This window comes from Sylvia atricapilla, chromosome 5, assembly GCF_009819655.1.
Source record: "Sylvia atricapilla isolate bSylAtr1 chromosome 5, bSylAtr1.pri, whole genome shotgun sequence".
Lineage (NCBI taxonomy): Eukaryota > Metazoa > Chordata > Aves > Passeriformes > Sylviidae > Sylvia > Sylvia atricapilla.
This window is the reverse complement of record NC_089144.1, coordinates 32,615,799-32,639,996: the sequence shown is the minus strand read 5'-3', so window position 1 is coordinate 32,639,996 and position 24,198 is coordinate 32,615,799. Positions and strand designations below refer to the sequence as shown.

The following is a 24,198-nucleotide window of genomic DNA, read 5'->3' as shown; positions in this document are numbered from 1 at the left end:
AATTGTTTTTTATAAAACACTGTAAGCATAATAGGGCCAGAGACATGTATTCATTAATCAGCACAAGTCAGGAAAATAACCATATGAGACTATGTCAGCAAGTGATGCACATGAAGCATTTCAGAGATCTGTACACCTTATGCCAGATACTACCTGACCACTTGTTTTGCACTAAAGATACTATGCCATTAAAGGCATACATTAAATCATAAAAAACACATAATGTTCACATCATCTTTATTCCCAGAAGACACAGCAAAGTGTACATGCAACAACAAATCAAAATAGTTTCATTTCCTAATGTCTTTTTTGGCCAAAATTGTCTTTTTTGTTGTTGTTGTAATGTTAATTGACCTTCATGCAGATACTTCAAAATCCTATCAACTCCAATAGAAATGAGAACACAGATTTTCAAGCTTTTGGGGCCCTGCATCTCTTCTAGATACTGGCTGTATTTTGGGTAGTTTAAAATCCATATGGTATGTTAGGGATAATAATTGTGCAACTTACCTTTTAAGAAACTGAAACTACTTGTCAGAAGCTGACATGAGATACTGCATAGAGCCATATCATTTTGAGTATTTAGGCACTCATCTACCTTCAACTGCACTGAGAACCGCTACCTTGCTTAGCAGGGCTGGAAGTCTTAAATAGGTCTTTGAACCAGCAACAGGTACAACACAGGGGCAATGGGCAAGCAGGTTTCTCTTACTTGTACTGCTGATGATCCTTTGTACTTCTTGTTTTTGCCATGAACCTCTCTGCCAGCTTTTCCAGGTTTCGGGAATATTCCATCTCTATTTCTGACTTCTTGCGGAAGAAATCCTGCAGATCCTGAAGAAGTTGCACTCTCATTTCAGTCTGCTGCTCCAGGCATTTCTGTTGCTCAACGAGTTGAGCTCGGATCTCTAATGAGAGAAACACATATCCACTCAGGTCAGTGAACGCAAATTAACTGAGTGTTACCAGCCAAAATTACAAACACTCCAGTGTACTTCAGCCTCACAGCTACACCAGCTGGAGCTGGATTTCAGGTCCTGTGGTGGGACACAGCAGTGGCAGCTCTCACTCCTCCTACCACACACTTAACGCCCAGCATCTTCCCACCTGCTGTCTTCAAACAGCTGTGGCAGAGGCTCAGGACTCTGCCCGGATCAGGTGAGCCTCCACCTTCCCCTCTCATTCTCCTGGCCTCTGGCACTAGCACAACATTCATCTCAGAGTTCTCTCCTTGCAGAAGGTGGTGCTGCCCTGAAGAATGGCTGGATAAAAAAGCACCCTCTGGGCCAGGATCAGCCTGCTGACTGTCAGGTGTACTATCATCATGTACATCACAGAAACAACCTTGTGATAAACCCTGGAGGCATTATCCACTGAACTGTGCACAGGTGAGCTTCCATATCTGCCCTATCTCTGCCAGGATAAGAACTGGTGTAATATACTTGCATTCAACAATGTTTTACAGCAAATATAGAGGAAAACATGTACCTATATTAGAGACAACTATTCAAAAATTTGCACAAGGTTGCAGAGACTATAGTATATTTTTACTATTAAAAAAAATAATTTTAGAAGACTCCCAGCTTAGAAGAGAATATGCTCACAGTTCTCTTCTAGCACAATAGAGAAAAGCCTCCAGAATTCCTACCACTTTTTGCCAGTGCAAAATTACTATGTAATAGGGTTTTTATTTTAGAGATTTCTGGGGTGTGGTGGTGTTTTGGGGTTTTTTGTTGTTTGTTTTGTTTTTTAAATTTTGCTTGGTAAGTTTTTAGCACTTTTATTTCCTGAGTGTTAGCCAGTTAGACACATTCTGAGAACATTCAACCTAAAAAACCCCTCTGGTTCTTTAGAGTTCATTACACTTTCGTAGCTGCCCAGGCACAGTGTACTCCCCAGTACTGTGGACTAAAATGAGGAGTAAACGCTTTCTGACAATAATATATGTGTATATTTTTTACACAGTTTAATGCTGTAACAAGGATTTATCAATAGGAAAACACCCAGAAGTGATGTCCATGTAAATGCAAATTGTTCTGAAATTTTACTTGATTCTTAATGACGTAACCATGCTGTGGGCAAAAAGATCCTGGAAATCTTCAAAGCCCACAGCATAGTTTGAAATAGAAGAGCATTCTGAAAGCCATGCTAACATCACATGGAACTGCAAACCACTAAGCAGTAATAACATTGCAAAAAATTATCTGATGCAACTAGGATCTAATGCATCTTTACTGATCTTAGAGCAGGTATGAAGGCAGAGACCCACCCTGATGGGACTCAAATGTGTAAACTGAAATAAGGTAGTACAAGCACAGAAAACTGTTAAGCCAATATATTTGCTGGAGGAGGGAGACACTGCAGTATTTTCTTCCAGCTCTCCTGTGAGCTACCAGCTGCTGTGTTAATCATTAATGAGACTATCCATTTTTATACAGTCTGGGAGGTGAACCAAAGAATTCATGGTTTGGTTTTCACTTCATTTCAAATCAGTTTGTTGGAAAGAAACCATGCCTCCAGCAAGGATGAGCCACTGTAATACAACACTGTATCAATGACATTCATGTACACAGAGGAGAAAATCACATCAGAGCCGAAGGTTAACATCAGAAACAGACACCCAAGACCAATTTTTTAGGTGTCTACTACTGTTAATATTGCAGTCATGGAAAATTCCTTTGTATGGGAAACCGGTTGTACAGATTCACTGGTCAGGAAGCAGCAATTTTGTCCATAAGCTAGAGCTTTCACTAAATCCACATCTATGTACATGGTCCTGACACTTTGGCCATCTCCCTTTCCCACTCAAGATTTTCTAGAAGTTACTTTAAAAGTGGTGTTTTGTACAGAGCAACTATGTTCCAATTATTTTGTAGGTCAGTGTATCTTGCTGCTATAATTCTTCCTTTTTAGGCAGGCTTTTACCATAGCAACAGGAATGAGAAAGATTTTAGAAACAGGAATGTATGAATTGAAATACAAGAAACAATGAACAATGGGACAACAGATAAAATATAAGAAACTGCCTTAGCCTTTTGATGCTGTCTGGCTTTCCAGTGGACAATAGTGGCTCCTTCAAATTTGTGTTTTAGAAAACAAAAATTGAAGCATGATCTATGAAAGCTGATGTACAAGCTCTGAGTAAGGCTGGTAAAATTAGGGGCTCAGGGGGCAGCAGCTTTATGAAGGAAGATTTGTAATTTCTGGTTATTTGAATCTCAGTAAAGAGGAAGAACATGCTGAGTCCAAAAGGCTGAGGCTGTGGCCTCCTGATGGAGGAGAAAAAGGGGAGATGTACATCCCACTCATGCTAGCTGACCACAGTCAGTCCAGAAGTGACTTCAACAGCAGTTGTCCTTCCAGTCTTTCACATCATTCTGCTCCTCCACTTTTAATTCTTCTTTTACTAATAACATGTGTAATGCCATACTGGCAGGCAGAGGGATGGCAATGAATAAGAAATCAGATCAGAAAATGTTGTGATTTCCATTTTCTGAAGAGAGTAGTGGATTTAAAAAAACAACAAACAAAAACAAACGACAACAAACCCCCAGAACAAGTACTGGCAAAACAGGCAGGCAGCCTGAGCAGCTGTGTATGACAAAATCACAATTGTCCAGGTACTATTAACTATAATAGACTACCCATTACCTACTGCTACAGAAGAATGCACCAAGGCAATGCTATTTTCTTTAACCAGTTCACATGTGTGATTTCCCTAGGGCTAGAAAGAGTGGTACAGAAAATTGCTGCACTGTATTCAAAGAAACAAAATCAGTATAGTCCAAACTCCACAGATACACAGACAGGTGCAGCAAGTAAGAGAAGGGTGCCTGTCTTTACTCTTATTTGCTGGCACATTTAAATTCGAAGTCAAATTGGTACCAGTTGTAATGGAATGACATTGTACCGTTCTGCTCGCTGAGTGGCTGATGTCAAATTGCCAGACTATTTGTGCCAGGAAAAGACCCGTTAACACCTTCTCCTCCTTTCTCTTGGCAGCTTTGAGTCATGCTCACTGGTTTTCTGGCCAGGGGCTGGCTCAAAGGAATCCCATACATTTATACTGCAGCTTGAACAGAGATCATATCAACTGGAAAAAAACTTAAATCCACCCTACACTTTGTCCAAGATTTGCACACACAATCAAAGTGAGGGAAGCAGTTAATGTGACTGTACTTAAATCAATAAACTGAAAAAAGTATATTTCTGAAGATTTTCATGTTAAAAATTATTTTAGTTATGCCCTCACAGACATCATCCACTAGAATTACTGCATTAAGTATAAAATTAGATTTTGTTATGCCAGTTTTTGAAGATATAACTAACTTTTCAACAATCTTTATTTCCTTGACAAGTGGTTAAATCTGTGCACCATGAAAATAAAGAGACAGATTATACTTGCTTTGAAAGTTAAGTCAGAGCAGATGAAGCCGAATTACTAACATCACCCAAATCATAATCAGAAATAACTCATCAAGGTTACCTCTTTGCACACAGTACAGTATTACAAATAGTGACTTACACAGTACTACGGTAATATACTGTAATACCCTGAAGAACATGTAACCAGTGACAGGCCAGTGCTCCTCCTGAAAGAATCTGTGGAGATACACTACAATGTGACACAATCATAATGCTGGCTACACACCAGCATGGAACAAAGTTCTTCACCTTCACTTCCACAGAGCAAAGCACTAGGCTCCATCAGACATCCCGAAAAGTCACAGGAAACCCCCTCCTGACCTCAGTAGCTCACAACTTGTAAACACATGGTATTAACCAAATTAACCCATGGACAGACCAACACTGCTGCCCTGCTACAGAACTCCCCGTTGCAATGTCCACCCCCAACCCTGCCCTGCAGTACTGCAGTGCTCCAGCCATGCTGCACTATTCTCCCATGCTGGGCTATGCCTAGCCTGTCAGACCTTGGAGACCTCTCAGACAACCACAAACTCTCTTACCAACTCTCAAGCAAGCAACTCTAAAGAGTGCTTCATGGTGCTATCCACACACCTGCCTCAAGATGCTTCCTGCCTGAGGCCACGCAAAGAGCTGTTGAAGCCTGCCACTCTTACCTCCATTGAAGTGGAACTAACTTTTGTGCTTGCAGAGCAGCACTGACATTGGATTTGGTGTTTGCTGAAAGCTCTGGGAATGCCACAGAGCAGGACATGTTGCCCCAAGCCACCCCCCTTGGCTGCACTGCAAGCCTCCCACCTGCTGCCTCACCCTGCCTGGCAAGGAGCTATATTTAAGTCATGATTCCAATATACAACTATGCAGACATATTAATCCGGTGGTATTACTGGATAATCATACCAACAGCCTCAGGGCCTCACCCTTCAAAAGAACACAAAAACAAGTATTCAACAGAACTCTTTGAGAGTAGAGAGGCTCTCACAAGATGTAGTTATGTTTGCAGGTTTTACCTCTTGGGTAACCAGACAAAGCCACACCACCTCCCATTTTTCTCCAAATGCTCCTTCACAAAAACAAAACAAAACCCCAACGACAACAAAAACAAAACCAATTACTTTTAAAACACTCAAAAAATGTCTCATCAAATGCACTAGAACAAATACATGGTATCTTAGACTTTACATTTCTAAACCATTACACCTAGTCATTTTTTTTACTCCAGTGAGCTATCAACACACATATCCCTCATGGTCATGCCAATGATATCCAGATCATATTTCACAGGAAAAGATTCAGACCTTAATTCAGCCTAGATATAATCTGGTGACCAACATGCATTTGTAATTAAGCAGCTATTGCAGCATTAATCATCTGGCAGTTCCTTCCTGAAGACACTTGTAGGCTTATATGCCTCTCATGGTGCCCCAGTTTTTTAGCAGGAAGAACTGTTCATGTCTACCCCTGCTGCTAGAGCTGGGGTGCTAAATGAGGGGACTGATCATTTCCAGTTTCATTCCAGTCACTGCCTTATAAGGAATTGGTTTTGGCTTTTTTGTCAAGACAAGCAGAGCTTTGGTCCAGCTGCATGCAGCTGGCCAACACCTGCAGTTTAGATTTTGTTTGAGGAAAAGTGCTTATCTCCAGCCCACTGAGGGATGCTGCCAGCAGAGAAACCGCAGCAGGAATCACTGAGAGGGGCCTGGAGGTGTCCTGCGCACATCTAGTACTCCTAATACCATGTCCTGTCAATGCTTCCACCACTTTCCAGAGACATTATTGTCCTTTTAACAGACAAAGAGATGAAGATGACGATGAGGTATGAGATTCGTGGTGGGGGCTCAGACCCAGCTGCCAATACTTGTCTCTGAGATACACAGTCTGAAGATGCCAGTGATGGAAAGATTGTATATCTCAGAGACTTGACTAGAAAGCTATTCAAGTATTTCTATGACAAATGGTGAGGGAAGCTCTGTGGTCAGCAGGGAGTCTGGCTCATACTTGCCCCCAGGTCCTTGTTGCCATTTTCTGTGGACCACAAGCAGGAAAATCCACTTCAAAAGCCAGGAAATTCCACTAGACTGACAGCTAATGAGAGATGCTGGGGTAAAGATCTTGAAGGATGCCGCAGAAATGCCTTTAAATAGATCATGAGCCTTTACCACAACATTAACCACCTATGACAGACTAGGGGAAATCACTTCGCTGTGTTCACCACGTTAGAAGTGTGAGACACTGATGTCCTTGAGCTTCCACAGGCAGGGCTTTTTGTGGACTTTGTTCTACCCTGATCCCTACCAATTTCACTTAGTATATTGAGCATACAGCTTTATACATGTTGCCACTTTAAAGTGCAACCTCAGCTATGCACAGCCCAGCATTAAACTTAATGTTTGACTCTGTGCTGTTTTCCAGAGAATTAATTTCAGATTTTTTATTTGTTTAGGGATTCTGGGGGATGTGGTTGAGGTTGGCTGTGACAGATTCACGTCTTCAGGCTGTAGCGTAGAAATGGATGAGAAGTGAGAATCATGCTTGCTTCTGAAGGGCTGCACAAAGAGTCAGCAATCTGAAGCCCCTGCTGGACATCTGTCATCTCCTTAAAACTGTAAACCATGTTCATTCACGCACTTTGGCATCCTTAAAGATCAAAACCAATCCTTGTGCAGCCATTAGCAGGAAAGCTGGTGTGAAGCCATTTGCAGGATGCAGACAATTGTTTATGGGTCACTTCAGTTGTCCTGCTCAAACAAAGGGAACAGAGAAACAATGAATCCTCTCCTTGAAGCTGGAAATGTCATTCTATATATTCAAGCAAACACACTCCTGTTCTACTGCAGTCACAGACCGGGCAACAACATGTGCCTGTGCAGAATTCTTTAACTAGGGGATCCCAGTGGACAGGATTCAAAAAGGACAGCTGCATTAGGGCACCTTCCACCTTCCGATCCTTTTGAAATGAGAAGAGATGTCTGGAAGAGCCAAGAAAATCCTAGATGTAGAAGAAGAAGCTTTTCTTCTTGTTGTTCTTGGACTATCGCCCTCCTGCTATTCACAGCCACAGCTGCTGGTCACTTGGCTGCCTACAGTCCGAGTCTAAATGGAGGGCAGGATGCCAGCTCATGACTTGGCAGGACACTTTTGCCACAGTGCTGCTGCCAAGCAACCATGAATTTAAGCAGGCAGTCAGCCTGTTCCACATTTTGAGTTCCACTGCTTTGCGGCAACTGCTCCTTTGCACACATAACTAAGTGCTGGCACTATGTCCTACCAAACTCGAGCCTGGCGTGCTCTGTCCTTGTAGTCACAGGAGCTGGGACTGAGGACAAAAAATTCTGTCCCTCAGAGGAGAAGGAACTTTATTTTGCTCAATAGTAAAGCTCAGCTCATCTCAAAACACTGCCAACCAGAAGAGTAGAAGAAGAGCAAAGGGCAAGATGCCTCCTCTGCGTCAACAGTCTCATTCAAGGTCCTTCACGAGAGTGCCCAGCCCTTATCTCCCGCTGTGGAAGCAGATACCCTCCAAAAATCCAACTGCCCCACCTCTAGATGAGCAAAGCAGCTCTGTAAATACAGAGAGAGTGAGAGAGAGGGAGGGAAAAAGAGAGAGGAAAAATAGTCCATGCAACTGTTTGCCAAGCAGACAGATGATCACCAAGTTGGTGTCTAAAAACCCATTTAGGGCATCTAAACTGTCAAGATCTATGGGAGAACTTATTCTGAAGCTTCTTAAGGGCTTTGATCATCCTTTTTTATGCTTGTTAAACATACTATGAGCCTTTCCTTCAGCCTTAATTTTGGGTACATGAGAAAATTAAAAAGAAATCAGTACGCCAAAATCATTCTTATCTTCTCACCAACGATATATCTTCCAATAGAACAGAAAAAAAGGACTTGTGGGTCTCCTCAGAAACAATTTTTGCATAATGTCTGGAAGGCCTGATTGGCATTAGCACTCTATGAGACAAATAATCCACACAAAGCAGGGGTCCGGTAGGAAAGAAAACCCAGTTTGTCACAATCCAAACAGTAACAAAAACCTAATACTCTTAATTAGCTTCCTCACTTGTAAACTGGGTAAAATCAGGTTGAATGCTTGCCTCAGCTGCTGCAAGGCTGAGGATGGAGCTGCCACTGAATAGTGCAGCAGTATCCACTCTGCAGCAGACACTGTATCACTAGTCAACCACCACTACTCTGAAATTACTCCAGTCTTAATACAGGCACATATCTCTTTTGCCTCCAGAGAAGCATAAACCTCCTGACCATACAGATGTGAGTACAGATTGCATCCAGACCAGCACCATTTCATTTTGTTAAGCTCTACTTATTTGTCACAATAAACCCCTTCTTTCTTAATATTTTGGGTGGAGAGCTGACAAGTGAAAACATCTGAAGGCTTCTTCTGGAAATGAGATGTTGAGAGATGTGCCTTCTCTTGACAAAAAAATTAGTTATTCTGAATCTCTGGCAGGTGACACAGCTCTTAAGATGAGAGTTATGGTGGCAGAAGTGCAGGCCAGGAACTCCTGAGCAGCAGGATAAGAAAGAAAGCATGAAATCTGCACATTAATCAGATACAGCATCTCCTGTACCTTGGTAACTATCACTGTGATAAAACTCAGAAATTAACAACTAGGGAAAATTCCCTCCCTACATCCTGTGAAAATGATTCTCCATGCATGGCACATCTTTAGGAGGTCATAAAACATTTTTAGGATGACACACACCCTGCTGCATGTAATAAATAAGAGCATGCATTTGACCCAGCCATGACTTTCAGTGACAGCTCTTTAAGTCTCAAGGTGAAGTAACAGTGCAGTTAGGCACAAGAAGGGAACAGTAATCTTGCTGTGTGCCAGCATTTTACCCACATGACTTTTCAGTCCAACATGTCTAACATATAGTAAAATTCTTTCACTATTGCTCATTTAGCTTTGATACATTAACTCCAACCACCCAACTTAATACAATGAGCACCTTTGTGTTTTTCATCTAAAATAAATACGTATTCTTTTTTTCTGCAACAGACCACAACACTCCTCTTCTTCAGTGAGATTAACTGCTATGCCACTGAGATGCCTCCAACATGAATTTTAAAATTTTATGTACATATCCCATGCCAATTATTCACCTGAGTACATCCCTGCAGTCACTTAAGGCCTTGTATACCCTACCCAACCAAATGGGGCAAAGAAACTGTCTTGGGCAACAAACCAGAGTGGCAGAGTCTGCTTTGGGTGCCGGCTCACTTCTGGATGGAGCATTAGCCCCTACCCATGAGCCCGTGATCACCAGCAGCACAGACCAGGGATGGCCCTGCATTGGTGAGGCAGCAGTGGGGCATCAGAGCTCCTCAATCACCCACTCAGTGCTGACTGAAGGATGGCATCTACCACCCAGCCAACCTTTGAATGAAATTCTATCACCATGCTTCACAGTTCTTGGACAGACTTAACCGTAAAAGTGCAAGTCTGGCTGAGGAATATGTCTGTCAGACCAGATGGACCTTGATCTGCATAATTTTTTAGTAGAGACTTGGCCAAAGTCTGCAAAACCAAAGCGCCAGTAAGGGATTATTGGTCTTCTGAGCATGACTGTATTACCCAAAGTAAACTTCAGTGTCTTGTCTCATTTTCACATAGCAAATAATACTGAATTTGACTCAATAGAAGATTTAAGAACAGGACATCACATTTTGGGGATGGAAAAAAAAAGTTCTGTATGCCAAACTTTGAACAGAAAATTACTATTTTTACTAATTAAACAAAACAATAACTCCTATCATGTTGGAATTACTTATTCTGTCTGTGGGATTACTAATAAATGTAAAACAGATAATCAGATAATCACCATGCTGGTTGATTAAACTATTATACGAGTAGTAGTAACAGACAGGTATTTTTATGTGTCACCTAACAAGATTAGATAAATTCTGCCATGCTGCAAATACATTTGTCTGTGTACTGCTCTGATTTGGTAGTAGGCATAATGCCTAAGTGAGAAAATAAAATGCCTACCTCAAAGGATGGTTTTGAACCCAATTACACAGAGCCTCAAATTCCACTAACAGCAGCTGGGAAAAAACAAATCCTTCAGTGTCACAGAGAAGATTCTTCCCGCTACAGGGAAGTATAAATTGGATTGTGGACCACATTTAATTAAATTTATCTTCAGTCATTACAGTAGCAGGAGAAAAAAGCGTCCACTATCCAAGGTTTCTGCTAATAGGAATAGAAAAAAAAATCCCATGAGACTGTAGGTAACTGTTGCTTACTCACTCAACAATAAAATGAAGAGCAGCATCTGCTAGTAAATGAAATCTGGGCTAAAAAAATGGCATATTTCCAAGTCCCCTGGAAACAGTCTTCAATCTGCTGGAAGTTAAAAAAAATAAAATAAGAAAGTAAGAAAATATCACTCCTGGTTTTTTTTAATAAGATGAAATATCAGAAGAACAAGATTAAAAGTCAATGATTTGTAGAACTCAGTATCTGCATTAATTCACTGTTTTGTGTATTCTGCAAATGTTTCTCTCCAACAGATATATGGGTGATTAGTGTTTCCAGCAGGGCTCTGATGATTGCTCTGTAGAAGCAAAGACACCAAAAACAGCTGTAGGAAACAGATGTGCCACTTAAGAGCACCTTCACTAAATGCCAAGGGATGAATGTTTCACATGCTTAGCTCAGAATTCTTTATAAAAAAAAGGCGATAAAACTATTATTTTCTATGTTTTTAGCATATCTCCACTTGGAAATAGAATGGTATTCTGGTAGCAAAAGCTGCATTGGAGTGAGAAACTAAGAACTGCTATGGGCAGGGCAGTAGCTGTAGCTCCTAGGCCCTTTCCCTGGCTAAACTGAAATTGAATCCTGATGTTTCGTAAACATAAAGTTCCAGCTCTGAGAAGCACATCAGAGCCATAGCAGCTGGGTGGCAAAGTGATAACCTGCAAAAATAGTTATTCTTTATTCTGGGGGAAAAAAAAATTGTTTAGTAAATCACCTTCTGTGAATTACCACGCACAACTTAATGAAGAAATGAAAGATGTGACATCAACAATGGCAAAATCTCCATCCTGTAAGACCATCATCCAACCATAAGCAAAATACTAGGGAAATTTTTTGGAAATAACAAATGCTGTAAACTCAGATATCAACTGGGGAAAAAAGCAAGGATAGTTGGAAGGATAAACCAGACATGCCAGCAAGCAATATGAGTCTCACAGGCTTCTGACAATTTGCCAAAGGAGGCTTTATCCTGGGTTCAAGTTTCCTTAATCAGGAATATTCTGAATACTCCTGATACTGGTTTTACAACAGGGCTAAACTTCCAAATGTTTACTTTAGGGCCACTTTTTAAAGAAAAAAGCAAAGATGTGTTAAAGTCAGTCAGGAATACTGGGAAAAGCATTGAAACAGAAGGATTAAGTAAAGACCAAAAAGTCATAAAGTGTGGCAGTGCATACCCACTCAGGCTAGATGAACCCAGGACTGCCAAACTGCTGACAAATGGCCAAACTGCTGACAAGAATCTGTCCTCTTTGCCTGAAAGTGACTGCTGTGACCAAAGAGTTGGAGAGCATCTCCTGGAAAGGGCAGGGGGAGCAGAAAGAGATGCCAGTGTGTCCTAGGCAAGCAAATCGCTTCTTCTGCATGAAATAAGTTACTGAAATTCTCATCAGAAATATTTATAGAACAAAGACAGGTAGAGAGATAAGGAGAAAGCAGGTCAGTTCCCAGAAAAGAAAACTACGGTGGCAAGCCATTGGAGTTACTTAAGCTTATCAACAGACAGTGGATAACTTAAACCCAGCTGACCTTGAGTTTCAAGTTACCTGCAATCCTTTGCCTCAAGTTACCTGCAGTCCTTTGCCTCCAATTATTCTATTCCTGTTCCATTAAAAATCTATCAACAAACCTTAAAGGGCACAAAAATACAGATAAACCAGGTGAAAAACATTTTATTTTCCAATTTCTGCAAAATGTGCATTTTCACTGCAGCTTCCTTTCTGCACCTAGTCTGTCAAAGTACAGTGACACTGCTTACTGAAGCATCCATCCTGGCCTCTCTGCCTAGACAGACATTTTCATCTTAGTGCTAATCTACTGCTTTGTCTCTTTGGTGATAATCTGTCACAGTCCTGTCATGCAAAAATCACAAAGAAAAGTGGACTACCTTTGCATGAAGTTCAAGTCATCCCAGCTGACTCAGTCTAAAACTGTAGATTACTCATGTCCAAACTGGGTATTATCTAAAAGACCTCGTCTGTAGCTTCTCCATACAATGATGATCATTTCACAGCTAGCTGCACCTTCCTCAGGACAATCATCCTACGTCCAACTTACCATACACCCGCTCAGTGCTGAACACGGGCCAAGCTCAGGTGAGACTGGAGGAGACACACATCAAATGCTAATGGTGACACCACGGCACTCTGCGGGTCACTCCCCACTCTACGGGTGCCATGACCTGCTTGTGGGCATGCCCAGAAATACTGCTCAGAAAGGTACAAGACTTATTATAAATTTCATTCCACCTTTGCACAGGGCTGCAAACTGTATGATGCTGGTGTCCCATGCTGTATTTCTAAATACACCCTTACTACAAATAGCAAGGCCCAAATGACGGGAGTCCAAAGGTAAGTTACAAATTCTAAGCAAGTGGCGTCATTAAAAAGCTTGGAGATGCATTTTTACTTGTTTACACAAACTTTCAGGTTATGAAGAACAAGATAGCCAGCAAGAATAAGATAGCATCTGTGGAAGGGCTTTGAGCAACATTTAATTTTGCCTACTTTGAAGAAACAAAATGCTGATAGAAGGGGAAAAAAAATTCTACCTAGAATAGAAAGCAAAGACAGTAAGTGCTCAGTATTTAAGCATTCTGCAAATTAGGCCTTTCTGATGCACTGTTCCAGGTAATGGTTCTTCCCCTGTCTGTAAAACCCAGTTTCATTGCAAATTAGCATTGGTTTTAACCAATGAGTCAAGATTTGAGAAAATAAAGAACTTAAGCCATGAAGAAATGCTTGTCAGAAAACTCAATACAACTCTAACAACCAGATGAATGCAGCTAAACTGAGCAGGAACCCCCTCTTCCAGCTCAAAACAAAATGCATTTGCTTGGAGACAAACAATCCTGCCCATAACTGTGTCAATCACGTGGAAATTGCTTGCAAATATAGAAATCTACCAAGGAGTTACAATTAGACTGATTTTTCTTCCCTAGAGCTCTATTTACAAAATTGCTTTAGGAACAGGAGTAGGCAAAGCACCCCTTGGTCTGGAAGATCACTGCACGCAGTACCCAGCCTGAGCTCAGCTTCCTCTTCCCAAGGAGCCAAGCAAGCTTTTCGTACTTTCCACAGAAAAAGTCCTCTAGCCACACAGGTATATGGCATTCTCTAAGGACATCAGAAGAGCCAATAGCCTGAATAGAAAAAGCTGGTTGTCAGCCAGCTTGCTAGGAAAAAGTTTTCCAGCAGACCTACAAGCAGTTCAATACGCAAGCCAAACAAGCTGCTTGAGCTCCTCAGAGTGGGCGGAAAAGCCACCCAGAATTAGCGTAGTCTCTGACGGAGGCAACGTGATTAGATGGTAACTGAAGACCTATCTCATGTCCTTTGAGTGAGAAGCACATCTGCAACGTTTTAACTCTGCTGAATAACTAGTTGTTTCTTGAATCATCACTAAGGCTACACATAAAACCAGCATTTTGATAGAAATGCACCAGAGTTCCATTTCAGCATAGGACACTTAGAACTTTCAAAAAGATTTTTCCTCTCAAAGCACCTCCTCATTGCCGTCCTGTATCAAGGGTGTCACCCAGCTTGACCTGCCTCCATCCCTCAGGTGTTTTGCTGGGAACACCGAGCTGGAGAGCCTGACTCTCGTGAGCATTTCCTGCACTCACTCCTGCAGGAAGTACCGCTACCGGTGCTGCAGATTCACCAGCGCTGTGCAGGAAAAGGAAAGATATTTTCAAAGCATATCTTTATCCATGAGGATGCAAGCACCATGCAGGCAGAAGTGATTTCAAATAAAAAAATCAAATCAGGAAAGCCCATTCTGATATAACAAAGGAGAACAAACATATTCCAGTTCTAAAACACCTAATGATTTTAATTAAAAACTTCCCTCCTCTGCAAAGTTTCGGTCTTCTAATTTATAAAAGGTTTGTAATTAAGATGTAAACAAAAGATCCAAACCTTGCCATTTCCTGCACTAAGGAAATTCTGACTTTTTTTTTAATATGCCATTAGTTGGTTTGATTTAGACAGAAATTTAATCATTTAAATCTCCAAGTAAAAAGATCTAAACAACTGCTGCCAAAGGAAATCTAAGGCAAGAAATAAAAGCTTTCAGTGACATAACAATAGTGGATCCAGGAGAATAAGCAGCCTTGCAGAGACTGCATCTGGCAGAGGAATACTTGACAAGACTGTCAGCATTCTCCTGAGAACCAGACTTCTTCCAATTTGCACTTTCATACCTATGCATTTGTTCACTGTGCTGTCACACAGTGCATACTGCATCAGCTCAGCATGGTGTCTCAGACACTCGGTCTTATTAGAAACCTGCACTCATTAGCTATGCAAGAGAACACACTGTCTGGCCAGTCACTGCTCCTGTAATGCCAAATACATCTGCCTCTGATCTGGGCTGAATTCACCACCACCTGCATCCTTCCTCTGGATTCCTCTGTGCACAGCTGACTTCAGGATGGCGCCTCCAAGCAAATGAATCCAAAATTACCTTCATAACAGTTTCAGGTCTCTTTTTGAAAATGGGTTTTTGGATGCCTTCACTGTATTCCCATTGCCCTATACAGACATCCTGAAAAATGCTGCTGTTGCTCAAGAACCTCTGCTAACGTTCTCTGAATGCAGGGAGGGGGGAACAGCAACAACCTTAACTGTTTGGGGGTGAAACAAAATACTTCCAGTACCTTTTTATACAGACACCAGACAGCCATGTACAACACACTGGTTTGAGGATGCTCCTCTCTATTTACCAGGATGTTTTACTTTGCAGGCATATGCTCCCTCTGTATTCCCCATATGTTTTTGGGGTTTTTAAAAAATAAGTTTGGAAGAGCAGAATCATTTGCTCCATTGCAGGCAGCTTACATGGCAAACATTTGGATGAGCATCAGATGACAGAAGAACCTGCTCTGATGAATAAATGAGATTTGAACTGAAAGATTGAAAAACTCTTTTGTACATACACAGACCAAGATTTTGTGACATTAATGACATTCCTTATTAAAGACTGTAGACAAACATCTCAACACAGGTGTGCTACTTCAGAAGAAATATAGTAAAGCCCAGGTCAGCTCAGAAAACTGTACCTTTTCTGCATAAAAATACAGAATGCTGCACCATCTTCAATACGAGACATCCATTGTTAAGGTCTGGTCTAGAAAGCCATTTACAGCTCACAACAGCAGCAGTATTGATCAAATGAATGGATGCACAGTCGTGCTCATTCTTGTGCAGTACAGAATGGTGACATTTCTATCAAACATGTCTATCTAAATCTCAAACCTCTGACAAATGCTGCATATAAAGGAACAATGTGGGGTTTGTGTTGCATTAAGTATCCCTAATGCAGTAAAGACAAGAGCTGCCTGGGTGAGGGTGAAGACAGTACAAACGTACCACCAGGGAAATAGGGATTTTATTCTCAGTTTTTGGTAGATTCTCATGTGATCTGAGATGTTTTACCTTCTTCTGTGACAGAGTTCAATAAGGCCCTGTAACTTATTCACCCAAAATGTTTTTGTACCATAAAATTTTTTAAATTACCTTAGAAGAGAAAAAGAGCAGAGAAGTGGGTTGCTTGGTGGTTTTTAGTAAGTGACATTCCAGCAAGAAGTTTGATTGTTACAGAGTACTTTTTTTTTAGAAAGCACTTTCAAAGGAAGGAGTATTATCTCAATATGAAGCTGTCTAAGATTGGTTGCTGTGAATAAAAGCAGAACCTTCCAATTGGCCATAGTTACTCTATCATGGGCCACTTCTCACTGCCTAAAATCCAGCTAACCTCAGACAACAGCAGAGAAGCAAACCCAAACTCTGACATTCAGATAAAGAAATGAACGGGGAGGACGAGTGCACCTTTGCATTCTGGAAGCAAGACCTATGAAGTTCTTTGAGGGGAAAAAGGAAATGCAGCAGAACGAAAACCCAACAGGAATTCTATTTAGTGCAGGCACTATCAAAATTGGAATTGTAATTAATATTATAGCAAATTTGGAGTTATGAGAGAGCAAAAATCTTACTGCCTATCTCTGCATTTGCTGTTAAACAGTCTCCATCTGACTGCCCTTTGCACACTGCAGAGGTGGCAACTTAAGCTGATGTAAGCTGGATCGAGAGCAGCACATCTGTGCTAACATGTGTCATGCATGCTTAGGGTGTTGATCTTGCTAAAAATTAACAAGGTAAAAAAGATTATCCCTCATATCAGCTCTCACTGCAAGTACACCACTGCCACTCTGAGAGTAGGAAAGTAACATATGACAAGTGCTAAGAAGGCTACTGCAAACCAGAATAGTCATGGGACCTAAAGTGCAGATGGACTGAAGCTTTGGCTGACCTCTCTTAACTGATTAACTGCAGGCTGTTCAGGAAATATATGGGCCCACCTTCCTTCCTCTCCCTAGTTGCTCACCCCCTCCTCTTTCCCTCTAGACCCTCCAGCGATAAGATATATGAGGCTGCATGATCTGTCAGACCAAGGCCTGAATCCAACCAGGAAAAAAAAAAAAATCAGGTGAGGGAATTGTGGTCAAGGATTGTTTGTCACCCACGCAGGCTCCCTTATAATAGGGTTAAATATCACTTTGGCCTAGGAGAGTTCATCTTCCACCCTGCTTCTCTTTCAGCCACTGACTCCAAGCAGCAGCCAAATGCCACACACTCCAGTCTGCTTCCTGGGAAAGCTGCTACTCTCTCCATTACTGACAGAGGGAAACCAGAGAAACCACCCCCTTTCCAAAGAGGTTTGATGACTCTAAACCACTGGTTTTCATATAATCCACTTTTCACACTGGAACACAGCTCTCCAGCACCTCACACAGGAACGAGCAGCCCCCCATACCAGAAGGCAGGGAGGGGCAGAAAGAACTACTGCACTCAGGCACAGTGGAATATAAATGAAAATGCACCAAACCTAGGTATGTGGTCACACATGAAAGGGAAAAAAGAGTAAGAAAAGTCCTGTTCACCCTGCATGATACACTGTCATCTGATTATGTGCTCTGCCGTTTCTCACAATCCCAGGCACAGGCACTGTATTACCTGTCAGCTGTGCATTAGACACCCCGGTGAAACAATTGCAAGGATACATTTCCCTAGAAGTGACACTCTGATGCCTTGGCAAAAATAATGGCATTAATGCCAAGGGCTTGCTGTCTTCCAGTCCAAATCCTACAGCACAGGGGCAGTTTCTATTACTGTCAGCCATAAAGTATAGTGGATCCTGTCAAGCACTTGAGTGAAAATGCATGTAAAGCATTAAAAAGAAGGATGATACAGTTTCCTCCTTGATAAATGACTCTTTTGCCTAAAGCCTGCAGCAGGAACAACCGCACATTTCACCATATTTCCTGTGGAAGAATTTCCTTTTGGTTTTGCGGATCAGACCATCATTTAACACATCCACCTCACTATTGGATTTGCAGTGGTATAGAGCAGCAAGCCACAGGATTCTATGCCTCTGGAAGGCAAGTGCCCATATTAAGTAACTAAGATACAGGAATACCTAGTTCAGGAACCTAATATTCCTCATGCAGCCAATCACAAAAAAATCGTCCTGCAGGGAATTTAGAGCAGGTACAACTCCCAGAGTGAATACCTTGTCCACCATCTTTGTGCAGGTTGCTAGTCCTGAGGGTCTTAGGACACCTGTGACAAGGTCAGCCAGTGCTGAGAGGACATGGGAATGTGAAGTAATTTAGTAATGGAGAAAGCTGGGGAGGAAACAGTCTGTCATATAATTGCTTCTTCATGTGTGCATTAAGCCTGAAGCATGGAGGTGTCAGGATGTTATTCACTGTGAGGAAAAGGAAATACCTTATCCTGTAGGTCTGGTTATTTTTATGGAGAGGGAAAAAAGACTCCCATGACATGAACAGCCTCTCTGAAACAGCTAGTCCCAGGGAGGGGTAGGACATCGATCCATGGCATTGCTCGGGGCCTCTCCCTTCAGTGAAAGGTTGGATACACCATTAGCCCATGCACCAATGCGTGAAAGGGATGGATTTTTCAAGCGGGAGCTTGGCCATCTGGCTACTAGAGATATGCTAGACAGGGATACATACTGCTGTTTCCTGAAGAAGTTTCCTTAGGAAACATGCCTCCTTGCTGTGCACCAGATCAGACTGACTTGAGACAACCTCTCCTGTACCAGTGGGATACCTTTTTTGACTACAGCAACACTTCCCTTATTGCTACTGCTCTTTCCAACTACTTTTTTTCTTCTGTTAAGGACAGAATCCAATATATTTGACGTTCTAAGGCAACTGCTTAAGAGCTCCATGGAAGATGATAGCCAGCACTTACTATGGATCAGAGGCATTGAGCTGATGTTGGAATGCTAACACAAAAGAAGTTACGAATGCCTAAAAACATACTAGTCAGAAAAGAGTGTAATTACGGCAAAAAAGAACAAAACCAAATATCCCCTTTGTTGAAAGGGACTTAAAACTATAAAACAAATATATCAGAAAGGAATAATTGTGGCAAAAAAGCATTCATAAGAACAAAACAAGGAACTGTCTCAGGAGAAAGGAATTGTAAGTAATATGTCACATCAAATGGAACAGGTAAGTTACTTCCATAAACAAATACATTTGAAGGGATTCTACAAGGAACTGAATCCTGTGTTAATGCTTTCCAGGTGTAAGATGATAGCTAGAAAACCACGGTAATGACAAGCCCATAACTATGGTAGAATGAGAAGCTCTAATGGGGTGATAATCTTCCCAGAGCTGCCTCTCCGCAGAGCTCAGCTGGCCTGGCTTGATTTCCTCCATCATTTTCAATCTTAAAGAACCACCACCAAATTCAACTCAGTCAATCTCCAATCCATCAGAGGGAACCACCCTGTTACTAGAACTTTATGGGTTTTGGAAGGTTTTGCTTACATGTTAAAAACATACTCCCCAATAAAAGATGAAAAACTCCAGGGGAATCAATGCTGTAAATGAAAAGAGAAAACGAACTAGGAGTGAAATGCACAGGGATCAAAAGCCAAGAGACCGAAAAGCATTCCACCCTCTAATCTTTTGAGCAAAGTGTTTCCCTCAAGGATTCACTGCTGTTGTTTCCAGGTGACTGTCATGACCTCACACTGGCTGCTGGTCATCATAGCAGAGCATGTAATGGCCCCTAGCTCAGATCTACCATATTCCAAATAGACAAGTGCCAGGCAGAGTTACACTGCCAATCTTATCTCAGTGTTATTCTTCCTGTCCCTCATGTCCTCTCCTTTTTGTGCTACAAAGACACAGTTGTCCATCTTGGAAGCTCACTTTTCAGTCCCTTATCCTCCCTCTCATTTTTCCCTCCTTGGGTTTTCTCAGGCTACTGGGCATGGTGAGAACTGGGGAGCAGGCTTAGACATATCTCATCTCATCCTGCCTGTGTGCTGCCAGGGAATGCAAAGGATGGCAGCATCTCTCTCCTCCTGCTGCCATAATATACTGTGGAAGAAAAAGCAGTTTTGTCATTCCAAACACACTACAGCAGCAAAGAAAAGATGTTGAGATGATCAGAGTACCTTTTTTTTTTTTTCCCGGCTGACCTTAAGGAAGTCAGGCACAAGGGACCTAAGGGCTACAGAGATGATGGTATATCTCACTGTCAGAGTTCACAATCAATCCCCCTTTCTGATGCTGTTCTCCACCATCAGGACTCTATTCTAGTCTCCTGTGGTTAACAGGAGCCTCCAAGCTACAGGTGCTCTCTGACGCCTGATGTGACTCACAGAGGCTGCTCTTATTAAAACACATACGATTAATACCACAGTAAACTTACTTCTACACTGTCTTTAGGAAAGCACTGTATGAAGTGAGGCAGCTACTGGTAAGCTGGTGCAGCGCCTAACTGCCTAATTAAGGCAGGCAGGGGCGGAGGACTTGTCTGAGGGCCCGCCAGGGGAATCGAGGGCATAGCACTTAAACCACTGAATAGCAACATAAGGAGCTGCGAGAGGGTTCTGACACGCAAACCAGCTCCTACTCCTATAGGCTTGACCCCATAGCATGCTGACAGACACAATGCCTGGCTTTGATGGCAAAAGGAATCCAGGAGGATTAAACAATTTGATTAGAGAGAAAACAGGAGACATGTTTACCTGCATACTAGTAGTATTTTTGAAACATCTCATTTAAAAACTCTGCTGTGAGTCTGCATACTAATAACTTCCGTCAGCTACTCAAGGAAAACGTTTTGTTCCGGGTGTCAAGAAGCCCATTTCTACAATTCAAATATGCAGACATCTGTAGGATAAACAAAAGAAATTGTGTGCAATGCTGCCTTCAGTGTGCAAACCAAACATCTGCACTAGTCACTAGCAATTTACTGTCCAAGTTCACAAGTAGGGGAACCCTACAGCTCACCACATCTACTTCCAGCAGCTGGGGCTACAGGAGGAAATAAGTGCTCCTGTTGAGAAGAGTGCAAGAGGTTCCACTAGAGATGGCAAATAGCCTGAAAAAAAAGATGCAGGGAGGCAGGCAGGAAGGTAGGAAGGACACAAGTAGACAACAGTCATATAAAAATATCTGAAGTAAACTGTGAGGCAGTATTTCAAGCCATCTACATGTACAGTATGATTTACTTGTTTGTAACTTTACTCATCTTTGAAGGCTCCAAAGTGAAGTTGTAGCTATTCTGTATTATCCCGGCTGCAAGTCTAAAATTCTAACTAGAAACTTAAATGACACTTTTTGTAAGAAGTTGCCTTAGCATTTTCTGCTTCCTGTCTGAAAAATACTGTTTTACCTGCAAAAGACTTGGTGCATATATGTGTGAGATGAAAAGCAATAGTTAAAGACAGTTCTGATTTATGAATAAGATTTGATAAGATTTCATAAGATTATGAATAAGATGTATGAATAAGAATCTCTGATTCTCAATTAAAGAGACCCTCTAAAATCTAGGGTTGTTACTCTCATTGCCTCCCATAGAGAAAAAACATACTTCCTTCAAAAATAAAAGGCCATTTCTGTGATTACAAGCCTGTTGCTGACTTGCACTGTAGTAGGTAGCAGAGCTGCAGAGTTAACTCCCAAATCATTGTGCCATTGTACAAATAAGCCTTCTGTTCACTTACTTCCAAGTCTATTGCATCTTTATATCCTAAAATATGTATATATTTTTACAAAAACCAGGTTATTTAATATGAAATATTACCATAAAAGCACAATTTCATTTTAGAAACTCTGATCTACATCAAGAGATCCAGAACTAAGGCAAGTCAAAGCTAAGCACTAACATCCAAGCAACAGGCAAAAGCAAAGGTGGTTGAAAAGACATTGAGATAAACTTTCCCTTAGAAAATCTTGATCTCACTAAACATAACACAGAAGACTGACTCAGTCTGACCTTTAAAAAAGACATTTGCAAGATATTCTATTCTGATTTTAGACATTTTGAATATTATGCTGAGTTTTGACAGTACATGGATTTTTTTCAATACACTAAAAGGCAGAACTGCCTGATCATCCTGTAGTGTAGATATTCATTTCTACAGATGTTGATAGGATGAATAAGAAAGCAAAACACAGCAGGATCCCAGATTCCCAGATTTGTAATAAAACCTCTGAAAACATCCAGACTTGTAGTAAAACTAGGATCTCAATTTTTAGAAGCACCACACTGTATAAACTCAACATCTTTTAAGACTTATATCATCTACAGCTGGACATGAAATTCAAATCTATTAGTCTTGCACATCGTTATGGACACAAATGCCTCAACATGAATCTAGACAGAGAAAAGCAGCACTGCTCTAAATCTTGATAGTTTCAAATAGAGAAGTGCCCTGTTCACTTCAATTCCTTGTAAAGAAGTTGACCTGAATTTTCAGAAAGAGAATGAATCAGATAAATACCTTTTCCCATATGGCCCAGACACAAAGACATGAAGATTTACCTATGAATTTCCTCTTTTGAAACTAATAATGTTGTTAATTATTTGACTGAGGCACTTCTTACCCTTTACTCTTCTTCCTCCACAGAAGAGGTAAAAACTTTTCCATAATTTTTTTGCATAGACGTTGTGAAGCATTAGTGAATTCTCCATAATGAAAGCTACTGTGCTCTGACGCATATCTTCAGGAAAAGTAAAGCCAGAAAGCATTATCAATATGCTTTGATATTTATGCTTATGTTTGATATGGAATCATATGAGTTTTATGGATTTATAGTGTAAAAAATTAGATGCTTTATTATCTTTAGCCAACATATGTTCATATACCTACTATATAGACTGCTGAAAGCAAAAAGAGACGAGACTGTTAACATGGAGTACGGATTCTGATTTAGCTCATTATCATCATACAGCACTTCCTAGGAGGCCAGCTGGGAGAAAGTGGGATGGAAACATACCTAATTAAGAGCCTGAAGAAAACTTACTTAAGTATCACTCATCTGGGAAGAATTAAATGGCTAACACTATCAGAAAAGAGGTGATAATGGATGGCACAAGTGCTTTCCAGATAGGCTTGAGAGCAGCAGTCTGGTGCTTAAACTTCTGTCAGCTTCCCAGTGAACAGCAGGTCTGGCTGGAAACGCTGAGGTGCAAAAGAAGGTAATTTTTTTCTATGAATTCTGTTTCTTTGCTTTTGAAATATTAAATCACACAGATATAGCTTTAGAAGGTGTTCACTTCTGTAATGCAAACTGGAACCATCTAACTTAAAATGTCACCTCCAGACTTCTTTTCAATTTATTAATAGAAATTTTAGGGGCAGCAAGGCCACCCAGTACTGACTTCTGGGCCAAATGCCCTGGGTGCCTAGTCACCCATGGGCACTTTTAGAATTTCAGTGAAGCACTGCAGGCTAGGCTGTAGCGTGACAAGCCAGTTCTACGTGGTTTTTGTCAGGAAATAGATGTGATGGAAGATATCTGACAACCCTAAGAAGCAGAGCCAGAATTTAAATTAAAAACCTTTGGGCCTTTCACCCTGGAAGGGTCCAAACTCTGCATTATCAGCATTTTACTAATAGCATTTCCACATACTATTAACAAATCCTGTTGGTGGAACAATGCAATTAACCTGAGTGTAAAAACAAACCCTACTCTTCAGAACAAGAAAAGCAGGAATTGGTAAATGCAAACTTGATGAAAGCCACCCATCTGGCGTGGGATGTTTGCTGGTATGTAACTTGTGTTTTAAAATAATTCACTTCCAAAAACTGAGATCTATTTTCACGCTGCTACTCTTGCAGTAAGACTGTAGGAACTACATCAGAACATGGTTTAGCAAAGAAGAGAACTGAGCTACCACATTTCCTAGAAACCATTAAATATTCATATACATGTTAATATATTGCACCTGGCAGTAACAATCTCAGCCCCAACCTAGAATAAAACTCCATTTTTCCAGTCAAGTGAAAATAATGTACAGTCACTGCTACGGTAACAGGTCTAAATCATTTCCTTAGGCTGTCTCCATTCTCTGTATGTTGGCTGTGCATAATTCATAGGATTTGCCATATGTTGTCTGAAGCAAGTGTCCCCATAAGTGTTTGTGGC

At 41.2% G+C, this 24,198-nt stretch overlaps 1 protein-coding gene across 1 annotated transcript in view; it reads right to left on the bottom strand.

Moving 5' to 3' along the window:
* The window catches only part of SRGAP1 (SLIT-ROBO Rho GTPase activating protein 1), a 144,662-nt gene that overhangs the window by 71,698 nt on the left and 48,766 nt on the right, over positions 1–24,198 (bottom strand). Inside the window, 1 exon segment of the mRNA XM_066319103.1 lies at positions 713–908. Within this exon segment, the coding sequence (XP_066175200.1) occupies positions 713–908 (196 nt within the window).